This window comes from Orycteropus afer, unplaced genomic scaffold (genome assembly GCF_000298275.1).
Source record: "Orycteropus afer afer isolate SDZICR_OR568_19922 unplaced genomic scaffold, OryAfe1.0 scaffold00017, whole genome shotgun sequence".
NCBI lineage: Eukaryota > Metazoa > Chordata > Mammalia > Tubulidentata > Orycteropodidae > Orycteropus > Orycteropus afer.
This window is the reverse complement of record NW_006921604.1, coordinates 8,145,356-8,158,057: the sequence shown is the minus strand read 5'-3', so window position 1 is coordinate 8,158,057 and position 12,702 is coordinate 8,145,356. Positions and strand designations below refer to the sequence as shown.

Sequence of the window (12,702 nt, the reverse complement as noted above, 5' to 3'; positions counted from 1 at the left end):
TGGACAATGAATAAGGAAGACCAAAGAAGAGTTGATGCCTTTGAGTTGTGGTGTTGGGAAAAAATACTGAAAATACCATGGACTGCCAGAAAAACAAACAAATCTCCTGGATGAAGTACAGTAGAATTCTCCTTGGAAGTGAGAATAGTCAGACTTCGTCTCACTTTCTTTTGTCTTGTTGTCAGAAGGGACTATTCCCTGGAAAAGGATATCATCCTTGGTAAAGTAGAGGGTCAATGAAAAAGGGAAGACCCTCAATGAGATGGATTGAGACAGTGGTTGCAACAATGACCTGAAGCACAGCAAGTATTGTAAAGATGGTACAGGACTAGGCAGTGTTTCATTCTGTGGGACAAAGGGTCACTATGTCTCAGAGCCAACTCAGGGGCACCTAACAACAACATTCCTTCTGTCTAGGATACCAGTAACAATCTCTGCTTAGAAAATACCTTCTTCTCTTTCAGACACAGCTTCAAATGTCCCTGCATTAGCGAAACTTAGTGGTCCTCTCTATCTTTTACAGAAAAAATATACTACTCTGTATTCCCATATTACCTCATTCCTAAGGCAACCTTGTTCCTCGTAGTGTATCAAAGGAAACTATATATGGTCTATCATATCCCCCAAAGTGTAAGCTTACCTATGACAAGGCTGAGACATTATTCATTAGTAGTTTCAAGCCTTGGCACCGTGAACAGACTATAAGAAAGACACAATAAATTGCTTCTGAATAGAAAGCATAGTAAAGTTGACAGGAAAATCATTCAAAATAAAATTTCACTATGCACACAACTTTTCTCTCATAAATCTAATGTTGCAGTGAAATCCAGTTGCTTTACTATTTAAGCTCTGAATCATTCAACCCAGGATATTTTAAAACATTTTTCTGCACATGCAAACACCTTACAATGAGCATACAAGTTCATACTAATTCATTTTAGAGGTTAATTTACATTGAGCTGGCCTGAAAATCCTTATATTTATTTAATGCCTAGAGCACTAGTCTTTCATTCACGAAGTTCAAAAGAAGATGAACAGACGCCTTTAAACTTTCCAAATATTTTCCAGTCAGGCTAAACAAAACAAAGAACATTTCACTGGAAATGCATGCTTTTGTTTAAATGATTAGTAAGTTAAAATTAGGGGTAAAACCACGGACATTGTGCTGTGATATATTTAGATTCAGAGTCCCCAAAGGGGAAAAAAAATCAAAGGAATCTCTTTACTCTTATTTGTAATGAAATGTAAACCAGTCTTCAATGGAAGGCAGACCTCTCCTTTCACGGGGTGTGTGTCATATTAACCAGACAGCATTCACTGTCATATAAATTCTCCTCAGTGTTTTTAGTAGACAAAGGAATTCCTCAGTGCGTTTTCTCACTTCAGTTCTGGGTCCTTAAGCCAATGAAATATCTTGAAACAGCTTTTCAGCAGTTGAAAGGGCCCCCAAAACCCATTTTCAGCATTCACTTTCAAAGTATTGGTGAGCCTCTCTTTGTTCCCAATTTTGACAAGTACCTGATCAGGCCTCCCATCTGTCAGAAGGTAGATTACTTGTGTTTCTTTATCAGCAAAAGCAATTTGCAGAGCATTCAGAGTGTTTGTGGAGCTGCCAACCTACAGGAGAGAGAGAGAGAGAATAAATTATTTTGAGTTACACACATAGAGTTCTCAGATCCTCTGCACTGTGTTCCACATTTGCCAAACTAGGGAGATTGGAATCTGAATAAGTCTAAGCACGGAGCTGACTCTGGAGTGAAATAAATGCAGAAATCCCGCAAAGAGATAGTATAGTGGCCCACAGGAGCTACTGAAGGGAAGGGGTGCAGGTCTCCAGGGGCTGAAGTTCTGTTGGTTGCTCACCACAAGATACTAAGCACACACTTGATTCTCAGAAAAGAACTCAAAAGCAAGACTTACTAATTTACAACTTCCAAACAAAAAAAAAAAAAAAAAAAGGAGGAGGAGGGAAGATACTTGTAAAATAAAAGATAAGTTATACTGAGATAATGATTTGAGCTCAAGTGACATCAAGAAGTCAAATCCCTAGGTGTGCCTTAAAAGCATCTGGCCAGACAGTCCAAAGACTGCTAGAAGACAAGACTATGGATTTTCTGTCTTGAAGACCTAGTTTTTTTTGAGGGGGAACATTTTATTATGCTTTAGGTGAAAGTTCACACAGCAAATTAGTTTTCTATTCAATAATTCATAAACAAATTGTTTCTTGTCATTGGTTGCAATCTCCACAATATGTCAGCAATCTCCTTTTTTCCACTCTGGGCTCCCCATTTCCATTTGTCTGGTTTTCCTGCCCCTCCTTGCCTTCTCATCTTTGCTTTTAGGCAAATATTGCCCTTTTGGTCTCAAATAATTGATTGTTCTACAGAGTACAGTCCTCACAGGTGTTACTGTTTATTTTATAGGCCAATCTATCATTTGGTTCAGAGTGGGCTCCAGGGGTGGTCTCAGTTCTGTGTTAGAAGAGTAACTTAGGGCAACAGTCTTGGGGGTTCCTCCAGCCTATTGGACCAGTAAATCTGGTCTTATTTATTTATTATGAATTTGAATTTTGTTCTACATTTTTCACCTATATTAACCAAGACTTTCTACTGTGTTCCTGGTCAGAGTGTAGCCAGGCATCATCTAATTCTTCTGGTCTCAGGTTACAGGAGGCTGTAGTTTATGTGAGTCATTAGTCTTTTGGGCTAATTACTTCCTTGAGTCTTTGGTTTTCTTCACTCTCCTTTGCTCTGGATGGGAAGAGACCAATAGTTGAGTCTTAGATGGCTGCTCATAACCATTTAAGACCTCAGATGCTACTAACCAAACTAGGATGTAGAACATGATCTTTATGAGCACCAATTAACCTAGATGTCCCCTGAGACTATAGACTTCAGCCTTCTAGCCCAGTGGCTCAGTCCTGCAAAGTAATGATATGTCTAAGAAGTCTCCATAACTGTGCCCTCTATGTGCTTTATTATATACGTACATGTATCCATGCAGATGTAGTCCCATAACCTCCCACACCTATTTAGCATATATATCTACTTGTGTATCCACTCACAAATTATTGTTCCTTATTACTGTTGTTGCAGGAATGTATATATTATAGTATTTACTATAATTGGCCTTTATCTTTACACACCTTTCAGTGTCTTCCTTTGATTTGGTCACACTGGGCCCATATTGTGTATTGCTTTCCCGTCATCAGAATTAATACATGTCTACTATCCCACCCTTCTCTTCCCATCCCTGGCAACCATCAAAGACTGTTTGTTTCTGTGTGTAATCCTACTTTTTATAGTAATGGTCTCATAAACTATTTGTCCTTTTATGGTTGACTTATTTTACTTAGCATAATGTCCTCCAGACACATCCATGTTGTGAGATGTTTCACAGATTTATCATTATTCTTTATCATTGTGTAGTATCCTGTTGTATGTATGTACCAAAATTTGTTTATTCTTTCATCCATTAATAAACATTTAAGTTTATTCCATATTTTTACTGTTGTGAATAATGCTGTAATGAACCAAAAAGAAACTAACTCATTGCCATTGAGTCAATTCCAACTCATAGTGACCTCCTTTGGGTTTCCGAGGTGGTGAATTTTACAGAAGTAGATTGCCCAGTCTTTCTTCCCTGAGTGGTTGGTGGGTTTGAACTGCCAACCTTCTTGTTAGCAGTCAAATGCCTTTGGCACTACGCCACCAGAGCTCCTTGCTGCAGTGAACATGGGTGTGCATATGTCTATTCATGCTACAGCTCTTATTTCTCTAGGATAAATACCTAGAAGTGGGATTTCTGGGTCGTATGGTTATTTCTATTTTTAGCTTTTCCATACTGTTTTTCATAGTGAATGTACGATCTTACAACCCCACCAATAGTGTATAAAAGTTCCAATCTCCTCACAACCTCACCAGCATTTGTTATTTCCATTTTTTTGATCAGTGCCATTATTGTTGGGGTGAGATGGTTTCGTTGTAGTTTTGATTTGCATCTCTCTAAATGGGAGCTCTGGAGGCATAGTGCCTAAGACATCTGACTGCTAACCAGAAGGCTAGTGGTTCACATCCACCAGCCACTCCTCAGAAGGAAGATGGGGCAATCTACTTCCATAAAGATACCACCTAGGAAACCCAAGAAGGGGTTGCTATGAGTTGGAAACAACTCTACGGGAGTGAGTTTGGTTTTACTTTTGGTAATGGCTAATGACTGCAAGCAGCTCCTCATGTGTTTGATAGCTGCCTGAATGTCTTTTTTGGTGAAGTGTCTGTTCATGTCCTCTGCACACTTTCTAATTGGATTTTTTGTCCAATTTTAGATATTAGACCCTTGTCAGATATGTCATTGGCATTTTTTTTTTTTTTTACCCCCAGTCTGTAGGTTCTCTTTTTACTCTTTTGGTGAAGTCTTTTGATGAGTATAAGTATTTAATTTTCAGAAGGTCCTAGTTATCTAGTTTATCTTCTGCTGTTTGTGCATTTAGAGTCCCTAACTTTATCCCTATTATGACTTAGCTCTTCATGTAGTTTTATCTCTGTGGTTTCTGTGTGAGACACTAATTCAGTTATTGTTCACTCAACTGTTGACAGAGCTTAAGCATGAAGCTTGAGTATACCTTGGCAGGGATCACATCTGTTTCAACTAGACTTTATTCATGATGTCCAATGTTTGGCAAATATCAGTGTGGTATCATTAGCAATTTAATGGACACACCTAACATAACTTCCTTCCACAGAGGTTCCAGTGAAATAAAAACTTCAAGTGCATGGCCATGCTAATAGATCTTACACATATGAATGTATGGTATTGGATGTGGGACTTTAAATGTGCTACTTTACATATGATAGGAATAAATAAGCAAAATCAGAATCAATCAAAGGGAGTAAGTCATGGCCCATTCAAGCCCCCTACGCTTAACATCTATCATATCAGCCATGATTCTTCAAGCAAAATAAATAAATAAATAAAAGAACAGACAAAATATACACATTGTATTTCAAATTAATGATAGGGAGATTTTTAGCAATCTTTCAAATTATATTAAATAATTACAAATTGGAAAATTTCTTAAACACTTCATCAATATAGAAAGGAATATATTTTTAGATAAATATAAATTCACTGTAATGTACTTTCCCTAATATGCAAAAATGATCCTACGGAGAGACAGTAAGCAGATTATTCAGGGCTTTGACTTGCTTGAAAATTCTTCTCTGTGAGTTGTTACTAAGCCCACTATTTGGTGTCACTATCTCTCAACTAAAGCTTAAGGCACATTACTCCACCCTAGTTTAAAGGGGTCAGAACTTTCAACTTTCATAGATGAAAAGCTCTGCCTCCCATATCAGGGTAAGAAGACAGTACAAAGTAAGCAACATGGCAGGCCACTTGTTCAAGTCCAGGAACCAGAGATAAAGACTCACCCAAAGACAGGAGCTCTGGTGGTGCAGTGCCTAAAGCATTTGTCTGTTAACCAGAAGGTTGACAGTTCAAACTCATCAGCTGCTCTGTGGGAGGAAGATGAAGAAGAGGTGGTCTACTTCTGTAAAGAATTACAGCCTTGGAAATCCAAAGGATGTCTCTATGAGTTGGAATCTACTTGATGGCAGTGGTTCTTTTTTTTTTTTTGACATTGCTAGATCAAATGCTATTTATATTTCCAACTTTTAAAGGTAGTGCCATACCATTTTCCACAGTGGTTACATCAATTACAGTGCCTCTATGGTGTAGTAAATTACTTAGTGTGGCTTTTCTACCCATAAGTCTTTGTAAACTCCAAGGTAGGATTTTCTATGAGCAACTGAGGAGCTCCTGATTGCTGAAGGTGTCCACCTGGAGTATTTCTGTTGGGCGTGGCACCAAACAATGTTCTGGGAGGTGCCCACTCTCTCTCAGGTGCTTATAGTTCTGATGCTATGATTGGCTAGTTTGACCACCCTGCCGGGCTCAAAAGGAGGCCTCCTAGAGGCAGAAATCTGTCTCTGACTGCTGGTTGAGGAAGACGTTCTGCCAGAAGAGACACACGCCCCTGAAAGAGACACGTGCTGCTGGGAAAGAGACGCAAGAAACACACATTGCTGAGTGAGACATCAAGGGACTAGCACTGCTGGGAAAGAGACTGTGAGAGACTGTTGGCTGAGGGACGGTGGGCTAGGAGAGAGGCTGAGCATTTTTTCCTGAACTTGAATTGTAGCCTGTGGTGCTTCCCTAATAAACCTCATAATTTGTGAGCTCTGTGTGGCCACTGCAGTGAATTATCGAACCCAGGAGAGAGGTGGTGGGTGCTTTGGGAGGAACGGTTGGTGAAAGGGCTGGAGGGAGGCAGCATGTCTGGCCTTGCAGTAATAGGCCTTGTGCTATTGATGGTGATTCTGCCTTCCTCTTGTGGGATTAGAGGAGGTCAGAACATGTGGCCTCCCTGCCGTTTTTGCAGCCACCAACAGTGTATGAGAGTTCTAATCTCTCCATATCCTTACCACTATCTGTTGTTTTCTGCCTTGTTGAACTTTGCTATTATTGTTTTGGTTTTGTATTGTATTATTGTTTTGATTTGCAACTCTCTAATGACTCATGAGGAGCTCTGGTGGTGTAGTGCCAAAGGCATGTGACTGCTAACCAAAAAGCTGGTGGTTCAAACCCACCAGCCACTCCTCATAATCAAAATTGGGCAATCAAATTCTGTAGTGATATTGCCTTGGAAATCCAAGGAGAGGCTGCTACAAGTTGGATCTGACTCGATAGCAGTGAGTTAATGACTCGTCTGTTAGTTTGTCATACTGTGGTGGCTAGTGTGTTCCTGTGAGGCTGGAAGCTATGCCACTGGTATTTCAAATGCCAGGAGGGTCACCCAAAGACAGGTGTCAGCACAGCTTCCAGACTAAGACAGACTCAGAAAAAGAAAGGGGACATCCACTTCTCAAAGAATTGGCCAGTGAAAACCTTATGAATAGCGGTGAAACATTGTCTGATATATTACTGGAAACCTTTATGAAGAGCCCTGAAACACTGTCTGATACAGTACCAGAAGATGAGCCCCTCATGTCGGAAGGCACTCAAAATATGACTGGGGAAGAGCTGCCTCCTCAGAGTAGAGTCAACCTTAATTATGTAGATGGAGTAAAGCTTTTGGGACCTCCATTTGCTGATGTGGCACAACTCAAAATGAGAAGAAACAGCTGCAAACATCCATTAATAATCGGAACATAGAATGTATGAAGTATGAATCTAGGAAAATTGGAAGTGGTAAAAAATGAAATGAACAAATAAAGATCAATATCGTAGGTATTAGTGAGCTAAAATGGACTGGTTTTGGCCATTGTGAATCAGACAACCATATGATCTACTATGATAGGAATGACAAATTGAAGAGGAATGGCATGGCATTTATCATCACAAAGAATGTTTCAAGATCTATCCTGAAGTACAATGCTTTCAGTAACAGGATAATATCCATAAGCCTACAAGAAAGACCAGTTAACGCTACTATTACTAAAATTTACGCACCAACCATCAAAGCCAAACATGAAGAAATTGAAGATTTTTATCAACTTCTGCAGTCTGAAATTGACCAAACATGCAATCAAGATGTGTTGATTATTACTGGTGATTGGAATGCAAAAATTGGAAACAAAAAAGAATCACTGGTAGTTGAAAAATATGGCCTTGGTGATAGAAATAATGCTAGAGATTGGATGATAGAATTTTGCAAGACCAACAACTTATTCATTGCAAATACTATTTTCCCACAACATAAATGGCAGCTATTCATGTGGACTTTACCAAGTGGAGTACACAGGAATCAGAAAAGACCAAAATGGATTTCAGAAGACATTCTGAAACTTGACATTGAATGAAGAGTAGCTAAAGCAAGTGGAAGAAATGACAAGGTAAATGAGCAACAGAAGATTTCAAAGATCAGCTTGAGAAGCCAATGTCAATTATTACATGAAACGTGCAAAGACATGGAGTTAGAAAACCAAAAGGGAAGAACACACTTGGCATTTCTCAAGCTGAAAGAACTGAGGGAAAAATTCAAGCCTAAAGTTGCAATATTGAAAGATTCTATGGAAAAAGTATTGAATGATGCAGGAAGCATCAAAAGAAGATGGAAGGAATACACAGAGTCACTGTACCAAAAAGAATTGGTCAATGATCATCCATTTCAGGAGGTGGTATATGATCAACAACCAATGGTGTTGAAGGAAGAAGTCGAAGCTGCATTGAAGGAACTAGTGAAGAACAAGGCTCCAGAAATTGACAGAATACCCATTGAGATGTTTCATCAAATGGATGCCATACTGGAGGCACTCACTTGGCTATGCCAAGAAATTTGGAAGACAGCTACCTGGCCAACTGACTAGAAGAGATCCATATTTGTACCCATTCCAAAGAAAGGTGATCCAACAGAATGTGGAAATAATTCAATAATATAATTAATATCATAGGCAAGTAAAATCTTGCTGAAGATAATTAAAAAATGGTTGCAGCAGTATATTGACAGGGAATTTCCAGAGATGCACACTGGATTCAGAAGAGGACGTGGAATGAGGGATATCATTGCTGCTGTCAGATGGATCTTGGCTGAAAGCAAAGAATACCAGAAATATATTTACTCATGGTCTATGGATTATGCAAAAGCATTCAATGTGTGGATCATAACAAATTACAGATAATGCTGAGAAGAATGGGAATTCCAGAATACTTAATTGTGCTCATGAGGAACCTGTATATAGACCAGGAGGCTGTCATTCAAACAGAACAAGGGGAAATTGCACAGTTTAAATGAGGAAGGGAGTGTGTCACTGTTGTATCCTTTCACCATATTTATTCAATCTGTATGCTGAGCGAATAATCCAAGACGCTGAAGAAGAACATGGCACCAGGATTGGAAAAAGACTCATTAAAAAGCTGTGACATACTTGGGAATAAATCCTACCAGGGATACAAAAGACCTGTACAGAGAAAACTATAAAAGACTATTTCAAGAAACCATAAGAGATCTACACAAATGGAAGAACACATTGTGCTCATGGATAGGAAGATATGTTATTAAAATATTAAATATTAATAATATTAATATTAAATATTAAAACATTTGGCAATGACATATCCAACAAGAGACATATCTCTAAAATTTATGGAAAACTTTATCTCAACATCAAAAAGGCAAAATATCAAATTAAAAAATGGCAGAGGACATGAACTTCACCAAACAAGATGTTCAGGCAGCCAGCAAACACATTAAGAAATGCTCACAATCATTAGCCATTGTTGTTGTTAGGTGCCATTGAATCAGCTCTGACTCATAACAACCCTATGTTCAACAGAATGAAACACTACCTGATCCTGTGCAAGCCTCACAATCCTTGCTATACCTGAGCCCATCATTGTAGACACTGTGTCAGTCCATCTCAGTGAGAGCCTTCCCTTTTTTCACTGACCCTCCACTTTACCAAGAAGGATATCCTTTTCCAGGGAATCTTTCTGACAACATGGCCAAAATAAGTGAGACAAAGTATGGCCATTCTCGTTTCCAAGGAGCTTACTGGCTGCACTTCCTCCAGGACAGATTTGTTCATTTTTCTGGTAGTCCCTGGTACTTTGTGTATTCTTCGCCAACACCACAATTCAAAAGCATCAGCTCTTCCTCACCCTTCCTGATTGGTTGTTCAACTTTCACATGCATATGAAGTGATTGAAGATACCATAGCTTACGGCAAACAGATTCTAACAAGGAAATGTATTATTTAATATTGCTATGTGTTATAAAAATGTAAGTGTGTTTAAGACATGTCTTAAATTTTTACAATAATATGCATTTAATACATTACTGTTTTGACACATGCAGGAATCAGATTTATAGGCCCCATTCTGTAGCTGCTTCTTCTGTGAACACGAGAGCATATCCTGGATTTTTTTAAACAAGAGGGGAAACCTTTAAAGTGCATGCTTGCAACAATATCTAACTGGTTGTCTTGCTGTTTTGTAGTAAATAATGTCAGCACTGAAACTCATTAAAAGAATGCATCTACAGTTTGCCTGAATATAAAAATAGAACATTTTAAAATGTTCTGAGAAAATATAAGAACACTTCTAAGTCCACCACCTGGTTTTTTCACCCTCATTTGAATCTGTACTGCATGTTACCAGACAAAAAGTATACTAAATTGATTAGTGAGTAAAGTTCAATACTCCAAGATTTGGAAGTAAATAGCTAGGAGAAACCCTACTTTGCATCTTCATGCAAAATACTAAGAATAAAACATTATCTCCCAACATAAAAAAAAAATAAAATAAGAAAAGAAAATACCATGGCTTGGGTTAGGCAAATCTTACTCTTCAAAAAGACATCTTTGCTCTTCAGCACTTGAAAGAGGTCTTTTGCAGCAGATTGGCTGCATGTAATACGTCGTCTGATTTCTTGACTGCTGCTTCCATTGGTATTGATTGTGGAACCAAGTAATATGAAATCTTTGACAACTTCAATCTTTTCTCCATTTATAGTGATACTGCTTATTGGTCCACTTGTGAGGATTTTCATTTTCTTTATGTTGAGGTGTAATCCATACTGCACAAACTGTAGTCTTTAATCTCTATCAGTGCTTCAAGTTCTTTGCACTTTCAGCAAGTAAAGTTGTATCATTTGCATGTCACAAATTTTTTTGTTATTGTTCTTTAGTATACTTTTTTTTGGGGGGGTGAAAATTTACAGAGCAAATTCACTTTCTGTACAGCAGTTCATATACACTTTGTCTCATGACATTGACTACAATTTCCTACAATGCAACAGCTCCCCTTCCTCTTCCTCCCCATAGTTACCTCTTCCCTGTGTCCTTCCCTCCATGCACTCCTGCCCCCTGAGCTATGTCCCTGTGCATAAGTAGTCTTTCTATTCTCCCCTGATTGTTCTCTCCAAGGAGTGTATCTACCTAGTGCAAATGATCACCTCATATGTCTATCTTTTTTTGGCTGGAAGCCACAGGTGTGGGTTAATTCCAGACCTGAAGGGCAACTAGGGACCATAATCTCAGTGGTTCCACCAGGCCCTATCAGACCAGCAAACCTGGTCCCTTTTTTTTTTCCAAATGATTTTGAGTTTTGTTCCATATTGTTCTCCCTCTCTATCCAGGATCTCCTACATAGATCCCCCCTCCAAGTGGTAGACAGTGGTAGCTGGGCACCATCTAGTTCTTCTGGTTTCATAGTCATATAGGCTGAGGATCACATGGTGTACCAGTCGCTTGGACTAATTGTTTCCATGACTCTTTGGTTTTCTTCATTCTTCTTTGCTCTGGACAGGAGAGACCCGTCGTTGCATCTAGATGGCTGCTTGCAAGCTTTTGAGATCCCAGTTGCTACTCGCCAAAGTAGGAGGTGGAACAATGTTTTGTGTAATGTGTTATGCCAACTGAGCTTGATGTCCCCTATGACTATGGTCCAGAGCCCGCAGGTTCAACTACTTGGTCCCTCTTGGTAGCTGGCTGTGGCCAAGAAGTGACTACAACCTTGTCCCTTGTCAGCTCTATTGTACACCTGGGAATTCTTACAAAACATATAAATACACTTGTAGAACCATTGCCTGCCAACCCTATACACAATCTTGGGTATACTCCTTGCTGCGTAGACATACCTAATAGTTCAGCCTGTCCACCCATATAGCCATGTTTGCCTGCACTGACAACGCAGTACTGTATGTGCAAAAGGGTTCGTCTTTGTTGTCTGTACGTTCCATGTACCTCTCTATGTCTTCCTCTTCCTCACTGGCACCATGTTGATCACTCACATTTGGTACATTGCCCTTCTCTTCACCTAAATCAATACTTGTCTCTACCTATCTAACAGTGTTCCCTACCCTACCCTCCCACCCCTGGTAACCAACAAAGAAAATTTCCTTCCATATAGAAACCTTTCCTTGACTTTTTACAATAATGGACTAATACAATATTTGTCCTTCTGTGATTGACTTATTTCACTCAACATAATGTCCTCCATGTTCATCTGCATTATGTGGTGTTTTGCAGATTCTACGTTATTCTTTAGGGTTGCATAGTATTCTATTGTGTATATGTACCATAGTTTGGTTATCGATTCTTCTGCTGATGGATACCTAGGTTGTTTCCATCTTTTGGCTATTGTAAATAGGGCTGTGATGAACATAGGTGTGCATAAGTCTGTTCTTGTCCTGGCTTTCACTTCTTTAGGATATATGCCTACTAATGGAATGGCTGGGGCAAATGGTATTTCTAATTCCAACTTTTGAAGAAATTGCCATACTGATTTCCACAGTGGTTGTATCATTTTACAGTCCCTTCAGCAGTGTATGAGAGTCCCACTCTCTGCATCCTCGCCAGCATTTGTTATTCTCTGTCTTGTTGAACTTTGGTACTAGTGCTGGGGTAAGATGATATCTCATTGTTGTTTTAATTTACATCTCTCTAATGGCTAATGATTGTGAGCATTTCTTCATATGTTTGTTGGCTCCCTGAATATCCTCTTTGATGAATTGTCTATTCATGTCTTCTGCCCATTTTTAAATTGGATTATTTGTCTTTTTGTTGTTGAGGTGTTGGAGTTTTCTACAAATTCTAAAGATAAGTCAAGTCCCTTGTCAGATATGTCATTGCCAAATATTTTTTCCCAATCTGTACGTTCTCTTTTTACTCTTTTTTTTTTTTTTTTTTTTTTTATCATTTTGAA

At 38.9% G+C, this 12,702-nt stretch overlaps 1 protein-coding gene across 1 annotated transcript in view; it reads right to left on the bottom strand.

The window, feature by feature from the left end:
• Positions 1-12,702, bottom strand: part of VWA3B (von Willebrand factor A domain containing 3B) — a 431,643-nt gene that overhangs the window by 198,624 nt on the left and 220,317 nt on the right. Inside the window, exon 12 of the mRNA XM_042783482.1 lies at positions 1,519-1,617. Coding sequence (XP_042639416.1) covers positions 1,519-1,617 — 99 coding nt within the window. The remainder of the gene's footprint in view (positions 1-1,518; positions 1,618-12,702) is intronic.